Here is an 18,295-nt window from a genome sequence, read left to right on the forward strand (position 1 = left end):
CCTTCTTTTTTTTACAAGCCTCACTTAGGCTCCTCACGGCCCTCTGGATCTCTATTCTCTGTTCCTCGTTTTCCCTCCCCTTCCCTCATACTTTCAAAGAAAATATTTTCACCCAATTCACTTCAAGATGTTGGGGACTGAGACAAAGTCACACGTGGTTTCCCCAGGGATATTTGCAGCTTAACCTATACAGCTGAGATACAAAGCTCAGGTGAGTCACCAAGAGTGAGAATCCAGGTGGTGTGAGAAGGTGCTCTACACGGAGAGGGCGGCCCAGCTAATACAAAGTGCCTGCGTTTTCCAGCTTTTCTGCATCCACGCAGAGCACCAGGCATCTGACTGGGGCCTGGAAGCACGGGGCTGGGTCAAGCCGTGGGAAACCAGCAAACACCCCAAGGATCTAAGACCGGCAGCCCTGGTTTATTCAGACACACAGGTGGGAATCCACTGGGAAGGCATGGTCATGCCCTAACCTTGAAAAGGCACCTGTACCTCCACCTGGTGGGAGAGTGAATACTTCATAAAGGCAGGATCCACGAGCCATATTCTCTGCGGCTCTCACAGCGTTTTCACACTTCCATCAGAGCTGAAATGTTCTCACATTTGGGTAATAGGTTTAAAAGCAGTGGTTCTCAAACCACTTGGGGACTTTTGTAGACTTTTACAGATGTCCAGACAATCTCTGGGTGAGACTGAGGTTATGTACAATCTGAAAAAGCCCTGCAGATCATCCTGATGGCACCAAAGGCGAGGACCAAGGATCTGCAGGGACTCACCGAGGTCAAGCACATCTGGCTTAATGCCAGATGCATAGCAAAGCAATCTTCACCAGCACCCATGTGCCCTGCCTTCTTCACAGGTGCAATCTGCATACACTGCAGGATATAGTGTACGTATGCTTTTCAGCCCTTCGTGGGTTGGGCGAGGGGAGACCAGGGGTTTTGAAGACACAAAATTTGGGTCAGCTTATCCAGAGAATCCCTTAAACTCAACACTGCATGGTATTTTCTTAAGACAAAAGTTACACGCTGTTAGTATTAACCACACACACATATAGAGCAGAGCAGGGCGAGGCTGACAGATCGGTGCTGCAGACCTCTTGCTCACCTTCCCATGGGTCCCAGCTCTTTGGCAAAGACTCTGTGTTTCCTATCTCATTCATTCAATATGCATTCCCCTGTGCCGGGCTAGAGCCTGGAGCCCAGCCAGCAGCAAGATACTGTTGCAGGCAGACCTCTCTGGTACTTTTATGCAGATTGGAAAAAAGCCCCCTTTGCTCCGGGAGGTCCAAGCCAGGCTCACAGGCCAGCAAGTGGGGAGAAAGATAGAGCTCAGTCTCCATTCCCCCTCTCTCCCTGGGTGAGTTGTCCTTGCGCGGGGTCCTGACCGCAAGCTTTCAGGGGCTCACTCACCCCTTTGCAGATGGCCACAGCTTCCTTGGACATGGACTTTGGGTAAGCCACGTTGTGTTCCATGATGGACTGGAAGAGCTCATCCTCATCCTCCCCTTCAAAGGGTGCCTGTGGGGCAGAGGATAGTGTGGGAAGAAAGGGTTCCTGCCTGCCCCTCCCCAACTGCCCCAAACCATTGGGCCCTTCCCCTGGGGTCCACAGCGAGGCCATACTCAGGGGCTTCAAGGGAGAAGACAAAGAAAAACAGTCAAAAGAGTAAGCTAACCCTAAGGCCAAGGAAGTCACAGCGTTTCCAATCTATGAGCTGGTACCGAAGGGATACCTTTGTCTAGAGAAACCATGCAGATGGGGTTGGGGGAGGACTTTTCTTACCAATCAGTTAAAATTCAATTACCTGGCCAGCTAACATTTCATACAGCAGGACTCCAAATGCCCACCAATCCACGGACTTCCCATAGGGCTGATAAGCAATTATCTGGAAAAGAGAAGGCATTCCATCAGGGAGGCGGGCAGGTAGCCATGGCTGGAGACTGAACACTCACTTCTTTAATGTAAGAGTGGAGCATCTTGGGGCTGGGAGGTGGAAGGAGAGCTCTCCGTTTGCCTGTCATCTGCCTACTGCGAAGGATTCAATTGGCTGTTACAGTCCCAAATATGAGCCACTAAAAGAGTGACTAAGGAGTCTAGTGCCCACTCAAGCCATTTCTTTACCTTAGGAAGACGGATAGATGCCATTTACAAGAGTACCTGCAGGTGGGGGAAAACATCTGTGGCTGTCAACATTGCCTTTTAAAAGCTCTTAGTACAGTGTATTAATTTTATTTTTTTGAGAGAGAGAGCAAAAGAGAGTGAGCTAGCAGGGGAGGGGCAGAGAGAGAGAGAGGGAGAGACAGAATCCCAAGCAGGCTCTGAGCTGTCAGCGCAAAGCCCGATGCTAGGATCGATCTCACCAACCGTGAGATCATGACCTGAGCCGAAATCAAGAGTCAGACCCTTAACTGAGTGAGCCCCTCCAGGAGCCCCCAGTGTGTTACTTTTTTCGTTTTAATACAGTGGATGGCATTTTTAAGAAGGAAAACAGTGTTTGCTTCTCATTACAAAAGTAATCACATTTATACAACAACAGAAATACACTTAACTGAATGCTGAACTGTACTCCTAGAAAAGAGTCTAGGAAGAAACAGACCAAAGAGCTATCATAATTTTTCTCTTGATAAATGATTATGGGTGATTCTAATTATTATATTCTCTCAGCTTGTCTACTGCTACTACTGAACTGTGCCTTAGAAATGGTTAAGATGGTGAATTTTGTATTTTTTTTACCACAACTAAAAATTTGTAAGTTACAAAGCTGTAATAGCATTCTTATTATTATACTATTTATTTTAAAATATAGATAAGCAAATAAATAAATAATAAAAATATAGACAAGCTAAGAGAATACAATTAGTATCACCCATAATCATTTATCAAGAGAAAAATTATGATAGGTCTGTGGTCTATTTCTTCCTAGATTCTTTTCTATCAATACATAGTAAATTCAGTGTATATGTATGTGTTTTACACACACACACACACACACACACACACTTTAATATGTGGAATTTTAATGAAGTATTTTATTCACTTAAAAGTTCCACGCAATAGTTGCACATCGATGTAATCAGTTTTTATCTCTGCACAGCATTCCCCTGGATGGCTATACCAAAATTTATGTTGTCTATTCCCAAGATCAGGTTTCTTCTGATACTACAATATAGATCCTTGCAACTGGATAGTTGGACATTCGTCCAATTATTTCCTTAAGATAAATTCCTAAAAATAGAATTGGTGGATCAAATGGGATGTATGGTTTTTAAAAATTATTTTATTTTATTTTCATCTTAATCCCCTTCACCTATTTCCCCCATACCCTCCTACCCACCTTGTGTCTGGTAACCATCAGTGAGTTCTATATAGTTAAGAGTCTGTTGATTTGTCTCTCTTTCTTTCTCTCTTTCTCCCTTTGTTCATTTGTTTTGTTTCTTAAATTCCACATATGAGTGGGATTGTGTGGTATTTGTCTTTCTCTGACTGACTTATTTCACTTAGCATTATATCCTCTGGATCCATCCATGTTGTTGCAAATAGTAAGGTTTCACTTTTTTATGGTTGAGTAATATTCCATACATATATAATCATGTATATTCATTCCACAGCTTCTTTATTCATTCACCTATCGATGGACACTTGGGCTGCTTCCTTAGTCTGGCTATTGTAAATAATAAACACAGAGGTGCATGTGTCCCATTGAATTCGTGTTTTTGTATTTTGGGGGTAAATTCCCAGTAGTGCAATCACTGCATCATACGATAGATCTATTTTTAATTTTTTTGAGAAACCTCCAAATTATTTCAGTGGCTGTACCAGTTTGCATTCCCACCAACAGTGCAGGAGAGTTCCCCTTTCTCCACATTCTCGCCAACACTTGTCGTTTCTTGTGTTTTTGATTTTAGCCATTCTGACAGGTGAGAGGTGATCTCATTGTTTTGATTTGCATTTCCCTGATGATAAGTGATGATGAGCATCTTTTCATGTGTCTGTTGAACATCTGGATGTCTTCTTTAGAGAAATGTCTGTTCATGCCTTCTGCACTGATAACATATTGTTTTAAGATTTCTGATACTTATCACCAAATTGTTCGAGCATGGCCACGTCTGGAACAGCTGTGTGACCATCCACCTTTCAATATATAGGGGTGTAAAACTAACTGTATCAAAAGGTTGAAAAGGTGATACAGCAAAGGTTCAGGGTCGGTCCCGACGGCTACTTCCGAGTTGTGTGACCGTGGGGGAGGTTACTCAACTTCTTGATGTCTCAGTTTCCTCACTTACAAAAGGAATTTTAGAACATCTAGATCACGGGGTTTTGCGAGGAAGAGAGGGAGATACATTCCTCTCGCACACTACGTCCTCCAAATGTTAGCTGTTAAGTAGAAGGTTTTCTCACTCAGTCATTGTTTTACTCAATGAACGTGTCTGAGCAAACTTGGCTCTAAAATGAATGTCTGCTTATTGAATTCCATCTTCTACCTAAAATCTTCTACCCTAAAATCAGAAATGCCCTCTGAGGAGAATTAAGCAGCAAGAGACCGGAGGGAAAGCTTTCCGTGAGAACACTTACTGAAAGTGTTTTCACACTTTTAAAGTACTTCATGTCTTATTTGATCCTCATGACAACCTAACAAGTTAATCCTTTCACAAAGGAAAACAGAGCCTGGGAGGTGAAAGAAGTTGCCAGAGGTGATGTGGCTATTAGTTAATGGCAAAGCCAGGGCGAAAGCCTGACCCCTAGCTTATTCCTCCCATCAGTGGGTTGGAGGAGGGAGCAAGGGCTTCCCCGGGAACACAACTCCAGGCATCTCAGGTATCACAACCACCCGGGAACTCTGGAAAATCACAGATATGTGGGTCCTTCCTTCAGAGATTCTGATTCAGTTGAGGGTAACACCTGACCAGCCTACATTTTAAGAGCTACCCGGGGACCTTGAAGTGCAGCAAGCTTCGAGCCAGAGATTACTGAACTCACGGCAGATCAAGGACTTGTCTGATGCTCTATTTAACGAAATGATGATGAACCAAGGTATGGCACATAGGGAAAACACCACTGGATTCTAATACAGGTGTCCCCTGCGTTTTGAAAGTTTGTTATGCCACTTTGCTTCTACAAGAGACCTACAATACTTCCTGCTTTCATTAGTCTAAAGAAATATGAACAGGACTTTTGCTTTTATGCTAAAGGGAAAAAGCAAAAATAGAGTTCAGCATTTGGTTTTCGTGGAGCCATTACAGAGGCAGCGAGAGTGGTACTGCCACGCTTCTCCCCAGGAACGACAGTCAGCATCAAGCAGTCATAGCTTTGAATCGTGTGAGCATCTGTGCTCGATCTCGATTTATTTTTCTTAAAATCCTTATTTATTTTTGAAAGAAAGAGAGCACAAGCAGGGGGCGGCAGAGAGAAAGGGAGACAGAATCCGAAGCAGGCTCTAGGCTCTGAGCTGTTAGCACGGAGCCTGATGTGGGGCTCGAACTCAGGAACTGTGAGATCATGACCTCAGCCAAAGTTGGATGCACAACTGACTGAGCCACCCAGGCGTCCCTTGATCTCAATTAATTTTATGTACCCACTAGCCAGATGTGTGTTAATGCATCAGAAGAGGCAAAGAGAAGTTATTTTTGGGGGCTCAGAACATTAAAAAAATGTCTCCATATAAAATTGCTATGCTATAAAAATACTTCTTCAGGGGCGCCTGGGTGGCTCAGTCAGTTGGGCGGCCGACTTCGGCTCAGGTCACGATCTCGCGGTCTGTGAGTTCGAGCCCCGCGTTGGGCTCTATGCTGACAGCTCAGAGCCTGGAGCCTGTTTCAGATTCTGTGTCTCCCTCTCTCTCTGACCCTCCCCCATTCATGCTCTGTCTCTCTCTGTCTCAAAAATAAATAAACATTGAAAAAAAAATTTATAAAAATACTTCTTCACTTCAAGCCATTTTGGCTTAGAAAACGTTTCACAGGAATGCTCTACTTTTAATAGAAGAGGAAATCTACAAAAGCATTAATTTAAAAGATTACTTTTCAAGTAATCTTTCAAATAATTATTCAAGTAACACACAAACATATTTACCTTGTGAAAAATGTAAACAGTATACAGATTGAGCTAAATTACTCGTCACTGTGCCCTTAACCTCAGAGGTAACCAATGTTTTGAAATCAGTCTGTAACCTTCCAGATTTTCTATGCTTTTACATGAATTTCGACATACTCATAAGAAGCATATAGCAGTGTTCTGTGCATTGTTCTTGTTTTCCATACATGGTATCATATTGTATTTAACATTCTGTACCTTGATTCCCGCCCCCCCAATTTTATTGAGAATAATTGGCGCACATCACTGTGTAAGTTTAAGGCATACAGCATGATGGTTTGATTTACATATGCTGTGAAATGATTAAAATAAGTTCAGCTAACATCCACCTTCTCATATAGACACAATAAAAAGAAATGAAAGAAAAAAAAGGAAAAAAGTTTTCTCCCTTGTGATGAGAATTTTGGTATTTATTCTCTTAACTTTCCTACAAAACACAGCAGTGTTTGCTATGGTCATTGTTTGTACATCCTCAGTAATCTTATGACTAGAAGTTTGTATCTTTTGACCACCTTCCCATAATCTCCCTCCCCATCTTTCACCTCTGGTAACCACAAGTCTGATCTCATTTTCTGAGTTTGGTTTTCTTTTTAAAAATTCTACATGTAAGTGAGATCATACAGTATTTGCCTTTCTCTGTCTGACTTATTTCACTTAGCATAATGTCTTCAAGGTGCATCTGTTGTTGCAAATGGTAGGATTTCCTTGTTTCCTACCGCTGAATAATATCCATTGCATATATATACCACACCTTCTCTATCCATTCATCCATGGGGGGACACTTAAGTTGTTTCCATGTCCTGTAAATAATGCTGCTATAAACATGTGAGTGTAGATGCCTTTTTGAGTTAGTGTGTCTCACCCCCCCCCCCCCCCCGCCGGATATATTCCCAGAAGTGGAATTGCTAGGTCATATGGTAGTTCTATTTTTAATTTTTTGAAGATCCTCCACACTGTTTTCCATAGTGGCTGCACCAATTTACATTCCCACCAATAGTGCACAGGTTTCCCTTTCTTCCATGCCCTCACCAGTTCTCTCGTGTCTTTTTGATGATGGCCATTCTAACAGGTGTGAGGAGACATTCTCATTGTGGTTTTAATTTGCATTTCTCTAGTGATGTTGAGTATCTTTTCATGTACCTGTTGGCCTTTCATTCATTTTCTTTGGAGAAATGTCTATTTGGGTCCTTTGCCCACTTTTTAATTGGGTTATTTGTTTTGTTTTGTTTCTGCTATTGAGTTGTAGGAGTTCTTTATATATTTTGGATATTAACCCCTTATCAGATATGTGGTTTGCAAATATTTTTTCCCATTCCCTAGGTTCTCTTCTCACTTTGTTGTGGTTTCTTTTGCTGTGCAGAAGCTTTTTAGTTTGATATGATCACACTTGTTTTGATTTGTTGCTTGTGCTTTAGGTTTCATACCCAAAAAACATCATTAACGAGACCCATGTTGAGGAGCTTTGCTCCTATGTTTTCTTCTAGGAGTTTCATGGTTTCAGGTCTTACATTTATTAATACTTTTTGAGTTAATTTCTGTGAGTTGTGTAAGATATGGGTCCAGTCTCATTCTTTTTTTTTTTTTTAATGTTTTTTTTTTTTTTTGAGAGGGGGAGAGAGAGAGAGAGAAAGAAAGAATGAATGAATCTAAAGCAGGCTCCAGGCTCCAAGCTGTTAGCACAGAGCCTGAGATGGGGCTCGAACTCATGGACTGTGAGATCATGACCTGAGCTGAAGTCAGATGCTTAACCTACTAAGCCACCCAGGCACCCCTCATTCTTTTACATATGAATACCCAGTTATCTCAGCATCATTTGTTAAAGAAACTGTGCTCTGCATTGAGTATTCTTGGCTTCTTTTTTAAACATTAGTTGATTACATATGCTTACGTTTTGTTCTGGGCTCTCATTTCTGTTCCATCCTATTTATCTGTTTTTGTGCCAGTACCATATTGTTTTGATGACTGTAGCTTTATAGTATAGCTTGAAATCAGGAAGTGTAATGCCTCCTGCTTTGTTCTTTCTCATTTCTTTAGCTATTTGGAGCCTTTTATGCTTCCTCATAAATTTGGGGAGTGTTTTTTGTACTTCTGTAAAAAATGAAGTTGAAATCTTGATAGAGATTATATTGAGTCGATTGATAGCTTTTGGTAGTACTGACATTTTAATGATATTAATTCTTCTATCCATGAACATGGGATGTCTTTCCATTTATTTGTACCTTCTACAATTTCTTTCAGCAATGTCTTGTAGGTTTCAGAGTAGAAATATTTCACCTCCTTAGTTAAATTTACTTCTAAGTATTTTATTGTTGTTGATGCTTTTGCAAATGAGATCCATTTCTTTATTTCATTTTCAGAAAAATCATCGTTAGTGTATAGAAATGCTACTGGTTTTGTATACTAATTTGGTATCTTGTAACTTTACTAAATTCATTGATTCTATCTAACAGTTTTGGTTGAGTCTTTAGGATCTTCTACATATAAAATCATGTCACATGCAAATAGAGACCATTTTTACTGCTTCTTTTTCAATTCTGATGTTTCTTTTTCTTTCCCAATTGCTCTAGCTAGGACTTCTAGTACTATGTTGCATAAGAGTAGTGAGAATGGACACTTTTGTCTTATCCCTGCTTTTTCTGCACCTATTGAAGATATGATTCTTTTCTTTTATTTTATTAATGTGATGTATTACAATGATTGATTTGCACATGCTGAGTCATCATTGCATCCCAGGGATATATCCCACTTGATCGTGGTGAATGATCTTTTTAATGTGCTCCTGAATTCAGTCTGCTAGTATTTTACTGAGAGTTTTTATATCTATATTCATCAGGGATATTGGCCTGTAGTTTTCTTTTCTAGTAGTGTCCTTTTCTGTTATTGGTATTAGAATAATGCTGACCTTCTAAAATAACTTGTGAGTATTCCCTCCTCTTTGATTTTTCAGAAAAATTTAAGATAGATAGATGTTAATTCTTCTTCAAATGCTTGGCAAAATTCACTAGTGAGGCCATCTAGTCCTTGGTAAAATTCACTAATGAAGCCATCTAGTCCTTTGCTTTATTGGGAGATTTTTTTATTACAAACTCAATCTCCTCACTAGTAATTGATCTATTCAGATTTTCTATTTCTTCCTGATCAGTCTTGGTAAGTTGCATGTTTCTAAAAATGTTTCCATTTCTTCTAGGTTGTCCAGCTTGTTGGCATATAGTTGTTCACTGTACCTTGATTTTTTTCTCTTAACAATATGTCTCAAAGATCTTTCCATATCTACATATATATCTCACTCTTAAAAAAATTTTTTTTATGTTTATCTATTTTAGAGAGAGAGAGTAAGTTGGGGAGGGGCAGAGAGAAACAGAGACACAGAATCTGAAGCAGACTCCAGGCTCTGAGCTGTCAGCACAGAGCCTGATGCAGGGCCTGAACCCACCAACCATGACTGAATGACACACCCAGGCACCCCTAACTCACTCTTTTGAATTGAATTGATGTGGTATTCCATACTATAAATAATTCAGTCTATTGCTCATTCCTTGATAGACATTGCTCAAGTTAGTACATATAGATGTGTTCTGATCTTTATAAGAGCTGTATGATATTTCTTAATGTGAATGTAACATATTTTAGCTAACCATTCCTTTGTTGATAGTCATTGAGGTTGTTTCCTATTTTTCATTATTTAAAAATAGCACTGTAATGAAGAAAGGACTTTGAACATGTATCCTATCAGCTGTGCATGTACGTGTGTGTATTGTAAGCTAAGTTCCTAGAGGAGGAGCTGCTTTGGTAAGAGTATGCAGGTTTTAAATTGTGTGCCAGATTATTTAATTACATGGGGCCCTCCATCATCATTGTTCCATATAAGTGACAGTCAAGAAAGGAATTCTAGAATTCCCATTTCCAAGACTCTGTGCCACATCCTCAGTTCCTTTCCTTAAAAATCTAGTAACAGATTGCAAAATGCCACTTCTCTGAGCACCAATTCAGAGAAAAAGGAAGGCTATCATCTGGCACAAATTCTGTACCATGCCATGTTGGGGAAATCCATTCTGCAACTGACCGTTTCCTTTGGGAAGGGAGGGGGAGGCACTAGAATTAAATCTTTTCCCTTTCATTTATATCTTACTCACGGAAAGGAAAATTCTGAGTCTTTCAGGGTTTAGTATCAGTACACAGATCCTGTGTCATATGTCAGCCCAGGAAAGCCCTCTCTGTCTGTCTCTCTCTCTTTCCCCCCTCTTAACAAATGTTTCAATGTCATAATTAGGCAGTATCATATGGCCATGAGCCATCGCAGCTTGAAGAATTTTACTGATGTGCGGTGGATGGTTCTTTTTGAGTTTTATTTAAATTTTCCCCCAAACCTTGATGTATTTTGGGCCTGAGCTTCTGGATGTGTGCTAAGTTAATTTGCATGTGTGATAGCAAAGGAATGATTTAGAGTACAGGAGAAGGACCAGCCTGAGGTTTGCTTGCCAGGTACCCCCTGGACCTTTCCCAGTCCTGACATGGCCATCCAGGGAAGAGAGGAGACATCAACGCAATGTGGACACGTTAGGGGTCCCACCAGCTCTCACCTCAGGGGCGATGTAGTCTGGAGTGCCACAGAATGTCTTGGTGGTCACCCCATCCCAGATGTTTTCCTTACACATGCCAAAATCAGCAATCTTGATGTGGCCCTCTGAATCCAGCATCACATTGTCAAGTTTGAGGTCACTGCAGCAGACATAAGAATTTAAGGATTTAACCAATGCTATTTATTTCAAATCAACCAACAGCTACTCATGATGCGCAAAACACCATGCTTAGTGTTGGGGAAGCACAGAAATGGATATAAACCAGTCCTTGCCCCCCGGTAGCTTCCAATCTGGCAGATAAAGAGAGGTCTACGCGCTTGTGTGTTTTTCTTTTCCTACAGATCCAACTGTGCCAAGCATCTCACAAGGACACAATGAGACAGCAGCTCTGAGAAGAGAGAGATCCACAGGAAGCTAAATAAAGAGCAGAGCATCCATAGAGCTAATCTTTGTAATTTAAGGGCCCCTTATATTTCATAGTAAGATATATTTTTCACAAAATTATTATTTTTGAAAATAACTCTGAAGATCATGGAGAAAAAAAAACTGATGGGGACAATCTGATTTAAGTTCAAGTGCTCTAAGCTCTCCTAGGCAGATTCCTAGCACATGACCCCAAGAGTTCCAGTTGATTCTTTCAATTAAAAAAATATGTTGCACACCTACTGTGTGACAGGCACTATGCTTGGAGCTACTATGAACGAGATAAACATCTTGTCCTTGTTCAGATTAAATTCCAATATAGGGGAAAAGACAATTAACAAGTGTTCACATCTATAAGCATGATCATTACAGATTTTGATGGGTGGTGTGAAGAAAATGAAGAGCACGATGAGTTAGTAACTGGGGAAGGTTTCTCTAAGCAGGATGTCAGGATATGTCACCTCCATGGAGGTAACATTTGAGCTTTAACCTAAAGGACATGTGCTATACTCTCATTCTTTAATTTCATCTGTGTCGATGAGGAGAGCTTGGTTATTTTGGTAAATGCTTGCACAGTCCCAGCATATTGCGTTATTCCAATATCATCACACTTTCCTCTTCCCTAAACATCTACTCCAATGTCAACACTTGGCATTTCAGTACCAATGAGGAGTCATGATCTGTGGGCAAGTCTTCCTTGATCTCAATAGAGACCACTTTCCTGAGAGATAAGAGGGTCTACTATACAATTCAGATCTCTACTTTAAGTCATCTTCATTGGGTGGTGGACATCTGTGGTCCCTACCTATTTTAGCATCTTATGACAAGATCATCCCAATATTCCTTCGAAGGATCACCCTTCCCTGATTCTCATGCCATAGAAGGTGGTGGTGCTGATCCTAGCTCCTGGCTCCAGGAGTGGTTATGTGGGCCTGTTCTGGCCATATGAAACACCCCACCGTGCTGGTCACAGTGATAGCTTCAGGAATGGCTATGTGATCCAGTATGAGCTAGTCAAAGACATTGAGCATCAGCCCCTGGCACTTTGGCTGGTATCGTCAAAAAAGAAATGAGCTCTTTTTACTCTGGGATTGCTCAGCTGGTAGAATGTAAGTCTAGAAGTCCCAGGGGTCACCAGAAAGAGAAGAAAGCTAGTATAGATAAAGAGGAGTCTAGAGGAAAGGTGATACAGTGAACACTCATAACGTCATTTGAGCCCTGGATCCATCCATGTGTAAAGTCAGATCTGCCCCTTGGGCTTTTCAGTTATGTCGGCCAACAAATGTCTCTTTTAAACAAGTTAGTTTGAATTGAGTTGCTGTCATCACTTTAGACTAAAAGAATACAATCAGAAAAAAACAAATACATCGGCATCTCCTATCTGTGTCTGTGAGGTCTATGGGGGGGGGGGTGCCCACTTGGCACCACCTGTTCCATGATCTTTGGTACTGTCCATGGTACCACCATATCCAGGTTTCATACTCATCTACAAGCCACAGTGGTCTCTGAATGTCAGCTTAGAATTTGTAAAACTGGATTTTGCAGCAACATTCCAAGTCTACACGTGACCTGATTAACAGAGACCCATGACATTCCCCTCAGCTTGACCACCTGCCCCAAAACAGGCAGCTGGGGCAACTAGGGAAGTGATAACATCTTCATGTGTTCTAGCAAAGGAGTGGGCCACCCTCAGGTGCCAAGGGCCAACAGGTTGTGCAGCTAGGGGACACTCCAGTCATATTCATTGTCACAGAGTAGCATTTTGATAGTCTACTGCATTCTTTTGTTCAATGCAATAATCCTTCATTTCTGTTTCAAAAGGAGGCTGGAGCAGTTGTTTACATTTTCAGAAATCCACCAATGGCAAAATCATCACACATTCCAGGGATGGTGATCCATAAATAAGACTCTAAGCTTGGAAGGATCTTTGTCTCCCCTCCATCCAACATCTCCAGCCATGGTCCTCAGAGAGGGCAAGTCTAACATAATTCCTCATCCTCTTTATATAAGGATTGTCCAATTAACTGTAGAGCTAAATGAAAGAGGGAAAAAGACTTTTACCACATGAAGGTAGTTTCAATGAAGTTATAAAACCACACATCCTCTGTTGTGTGATTTTTTTAGTTTTCATTTGATTATCAATTTCAAAAACTCTGTCTCAATCAAGGTTCTTGACTATGAGCAACCCCCCCCCAAACAAACAAACAAAAAAACCCCACAAAAAACAAAAACAAAAAACCCAACTCTGACCATTTCAACCTAGAAGGAATTGTTTAAAAGGTACTGGGAGTTCACAGAATCTCCAAGGAGGCTAGACAACCAGATGTGGAGGCAAGGCAGCCAGGAATAATGCTGAACTGCAATGCAGAGCTAGTCCAGTGACGATGTCACAGATGCCACCACAGACGTCTTGTTCCATGAGGCCTAATGCTGGACTCTGGGTGCTGTTGCTGAGAACTAGTTCCCCTCATGCCTCTGGAAACTAGATGTGGCTGATTACTATGGCCACTCTCAATTCTACAGTCTCTGCCTTTCTTGGTCACTACTTTCTGATTCACGGTGTTGTATGAGTGTGACAAGTGTCAAAGCCTAGGTTATGTGTCTGCCCTTGCTGCAGGAAGACTGTAAAAGTATGTCATTTTCTCTCTGTAGAGTAGGAGCTAGACTCTGTTCCTACACACAAATGAAAGAGATTCAGATGCTGAATTCCTTAAAAGAGTGACAAATGTCCCCTAAAAAATATGACTAGTTGAAGAAGAATGGGAGAATGTGTAGTTAGGAGAGATAGCTTTGAGAGTTAGCTGAAGTCTCAGCACCTGAAATTTAACCTTTGTATTTTATGACCTGAATGGCAAAGGTCCTGGATGCCAGACCCCAAGCCAGGTCCCTACTAGATTGGAAACCTAGCCCTGGATCTCAACCCAACTGACAGGAAACTCTACTTCCTCTCCTGGTCCCTCCCCTGGAACGGGATTTTCTTCCAATAAAGTTGCAGTCCCACATTTAATCTACTCAGCAATCCTGAGCGGCCAGTTCTATTCTAGTCAAGACCCATCCCTCACAAGAGTTAGGTTCTAATGTCAGCACATAAGGTGAAAATCATGTAGAGCCAACGATTACCCACAATCCCCCTTTCTTTAGTTAAGCACCTGCTGAAGTCACTGGCTTGAATTAGGAGGTCATGCCACGGGGTGGATAACGTGTTCCTTTTAACACCAGAGTTCTGTTTGGCACAGGACACTCCCACTATGGCAGTCAAATGGAATCGGGGGCTTCACAGGTGCCATCTCTTGCACACGTGGTGACACAGTTTCATTGAGGGCAAGCATGGCCAGAATGAGCACACGATTTACGGTTTAAATTCTTATTTTTCTCTCTCTTCCTATTTCTTCACTGAGCTCACCCATGTGCCAGGTGAAACCACTCCTTTTCCTGACCTTCATTCTTCCACTATCAGGAATAACTATGGAGAGTAGGGATTCTATGTACTCAGGATGATTGTCCTTCTCTGCTAGCTTCATTTCATGACTTCAAGGAGTAAAAAAAAAAAACCAAAACAAAAAAACAAAAAAACAACAAAGCCCCTGGACTCTGCAGGCTTCTGGCAAGATACACACTTTCCATCCCTTCATTCCACCAGTGCCCACAGCCTCCCCTCCACCATCTGCCTTGAGCCCAACAAGGTTCATCTCTTTATACCTTTTTGGTCCTATGTCTTTCAATTGCACTGCGATGCCCAGGACATTCAGGTCACCCTAACCCTCCAGAGCCCGATCCCATGCTCTCCACAGAATGACAGGCACTCTGCTCACCACATGGCACACACCAGCCCCCACCCTGCTTGACTTTTCTCTACAGCACTTATCGCAACCTGACACACCGTATCTCTGGGATTTATGGATCTGTCTCCAACCACTACGACAGAAGCTCTACAAAGGCAGGCGGTTTTGCCTGTTTCCTTCCCTGCTGCATCCGCACCATCTAGAAGAGTGTCCAGCACATAGTAGGCTTTTAATAAGTGTATGTCAAATAAATGAATGACATGGAGTTTCATGGCTCTTCACGATCTTTTCGATAGACTCTCGCCCATGCCAAGTGCCCTTTGGAAGCCCTGTGCCCCTGCCAGCCTCTCTTGCATAACCAGCCAGCCCAAGCCTGCACTGCCTATGCCACTTGCATCCATGTGGCATCAGGAGAATTGTACACACTGGACTCACTGACCAATAGCAGCCTCAGGCTCAGTAGTCTGCCGTGCGTGAAATATAAAACGGTATGACTCACACAGCCATGATCATACACTTGCTCCTCCAAAAACGGGCAAATGCCAAGTCCTGAACTTAATCCTGTCTTTCAGGGCAAGCATTTCAGAGATTCATTTTTAAATTGTAGTTACATAGCAAAAAAAAAAAAAAAAAAGTGTTTCATAATAATAGGATCCATCATATCCCGCCAGCTGAGATTCTCGGCTTGCTCCCTCAGATTGGGGGTCCAAAGACAAGAGAAGGAAGTGCCAGGCCCCCACCGGTGAGCCTCCCCTTCTTAAAGCGAATGGTCTCACATCCGAGGCTCTGAACCATCACTGGTGGTGGAGTCCATAGAGATCTTCCCATCACCATCGAGAGCTGCCCAAACTTTGCCAGGGCAGTGGGCGATGCTGCCTGGCAGAACACATGCCCAAGTCAGGACTGGAGGATTCCTCCCCCACCATGGATTCTAATTTTAAAAGCAGTTAAAGAAAGAGGCAGGGAGGGAAGGAGCTGAGGGAGCCTCAAGGATGGAAAGGGTAGCAGTGCTCACTTACCGGTAAATGATGCCCTTGCTCTGTAAGAAGAACAGACCGATGGCAATTTCTGCAGCGTAAAATCTGAAATTAGAAAAAAAAAAAAAGCGATGGAGAGATTCAAGGACATCGTATGCCTGGCAAACCCTCAGAATTCCATACAATATTGAACCAGGCGTAGGGCATTAACATCTCACCATGGATGGTCAGCCACACGTCTCCTAAAACGATGTCTGGGAGTGTAGATGTGTGGACAGAGTTTAGAGAGCCGGGAGGCTGCCTTAAGGACAAATCAGAGGTTCAGCACTTGCTCAGCGGGGAGGAGGCCCTGGGAGAGGACGGACTGGATGGAGAAGGACAATTTCTGTCTATGACAAATCGAGTATCTGAATACTAACAGCTAAACTGTTGAAGGCTTACTGTCTACCTGCCACCATCTCAGGTTATTATCTGATTAAATTCTAATAACAGTTCTGTGAGGTAGGCCCTACTTTTACCTCCCTCTTCCTGACATGAGGAAACAGAGGCTTAGTGACAGAAAATAACTTAAGTGATATCACTAATGAATGGCATGACATCTGTCTAAAGTGTAAGCTCTTTTTTTTTTTTAAGTTTATTTATTTATTTTGAGAGTGAGGTGGGGAGAAGCAGAAAGAGAGGGAAAGAGAGTCCCAAGTAGGCTCCAGGCTGTCGGAGCAGATTCCAATGCGGGGCTCAATCCCACGAGCCCGTGAGATCATGACCTGAACCCGAAACGAAGAGTCAGACTAAGCCATCCTGGTACCCCTAAAGTAAGCACTTAGCAAAGGCTGAGAAGAAAAGAGATTTTGAGAGAACCAGAAAGTCCAGTTATACCACAGGGTTAGGCAGGGCTTTAGGGAACTATGTTAAGCGTTCTGACAATTTGTTTTCTGTGATAATGAGCATAGGGTCCATGCTCAGTTAGGCATTAGAAGCAAAAGAAGAGCCAACCCCCTGGTCCTATGGGAATTATGACTAGATCTAGAAGCTCAAGAATGCAAACCCTACCAGAATACAGTGCTCACAACCTCAGCAGGTGGGAAGAGAGGGGGCAGAGCTGAACTGAACAGGAGCCAGCAAGCCTTGGGAGTGACCAGATAGAGCCCTAGATTGAGCCCTCAGGGGCTTTCCAGAGGGACAATAAGATTTTAGCAAACCCCTCAGGAGAGGCTAACTCTGGTCATCCCACAACTTGCTGTCCCTGTTTACCAACAGCAGGGGAGGAACACGATGAGATCTGTGTTCTCAAAAGAAGATTCTGGCTGCCTTGGAACTGACAGGGACAGAATGGACTCAGCAGGGGAAACACAGTTCCAAAAACCTGAATCAGTCTCCCCACCCAGGAGCCACAGGGCACAGCCACAATGCAACTTGATTCCTCATCCCCCGGGAATAAGGGCATCTGAGTGTGTGTGTGTGTGTGTGTGTGTGTGTGTGTGTGTGTGAGAGAGAGAGAGAGAGAGAGAGAGAGAGAGAGAGAGAGAGAGGGAGGGAGAGAGGGAGAGAGAGAGGTGTAGGACAAAAATCTGGGTCAGAACGTGGATCTGTCTCACACCAGCTCTGTGACCTTGAGCAAGTTTCTACAAACTCTGGGCCCAGGCACATACTAAGCTCTCAACAAACACTGACAAATGAATAAACAAAACCTACAAGGATATCCCCCGAGGCATCTAGGGGGCCTTTCCCTTAGGAGTCTGGGGCAAAACATCAGCGATAAAGAAAGAACTATGGTTCTCAAGCTTTAGGTTCTTAGCTGGTATCAGGAAAACAAAAAAGAAAAGGATCCCATATCAAGCAGAACACCTTTTTCCCCTGGCCATACATTTATCATGAAGCGGTTCAAGATGTTAACAATCCCTATTCAGCTAAAAATCCAAGGGAACTAACGTGCAAGGATCCCACAGGAAAAGAAGCACAGCACAAGTTTGTACTTACACAGCATGAGGCTCCTTAAATCGGCCAACTTGTTGGATGTGGTACATGAGGTCACCCCCGTTCACATACTCCATCACAAAGTACAGGCGGTCCTGGGACAGGAGAGCAAAGGGCACATCAATATCCTGTGTTTCTCAGGTTCCAGATGGAGAGCAGCGAAGAGCTGGGATTTATGATCAAAACCCCCAGGACTCTGTGACAAGCCCCTATTTGCCAGGCCCATTATTTCCCAAATGCAGTATTTGTGCCACTGGAAGAATGCAACTGGGCCAAGGGGGCACATGATTTTTTTTTTTAATTAATAACTGCAAAGTTCTATTTGTTTGTACTAGAAAATGTAATTAGCAGATTAATATTGTGACTTAATGGATATTATTATTTAGGATAAAAGCTAATTGTAACGAAGAATGGAAAATAAATTCATGGATCATATTACAGATAACAGGTAACTGTGGTAACCAGCC

General features: G+C 42.5%; 1 protein-coding gene across 3 annotated transcripts in view; it reads right to left on the minus strand.

The window, feature by feature from the left end:
* The window catches only part of PRKCB (protein kinase C beta), a 336,567-nt gene that overhangs the window by 28,812 nt on the left and 289,460 nt on the right, over positions 1-18,295 (minus strand). For all 3 annotated transcript variants that reach the window (XM_086692704.1, XM_086692703.1, XM_086692705.1), the window contains 5 exons: positions 17,832-17,923; positions 15,897-15,959; positions 10,673-10,811; positions 1,807-1,887; positions 1,413-1,520 (listed from right to left, as the gene is read on the minus strand). In XM_086692704.1, the coding sequence (XP_086548830.1) occupies positions 1,413-1,520; positions 1,807-1,887; positions 10,673-10,811; positions 15,897-15,959; positions 17,832-17,923 (483 nt within the window). The remainder of the gene's footprint in view (positions 1-1,412; positions 1,521-1,806; positions 1,888-10,672; positions 10,812-15,896; positions 15,960-17,831; positions 17,924-18,295) is intronic.

Source organism: Puma concolor, chromosome E3, assembly GCF_028749965.1.
Source record: "Puma concolor isolate L17-30 chromosome E3, mPumCon1.1.hap2, whole genome shotgun sequence".
NCBI classification, from domain to species: domain Eukaryota; kingdom Metazoa; phylum Chordata; class Mammalia; order Carnivora; family Felidae; genus Puma; species Puma concolor.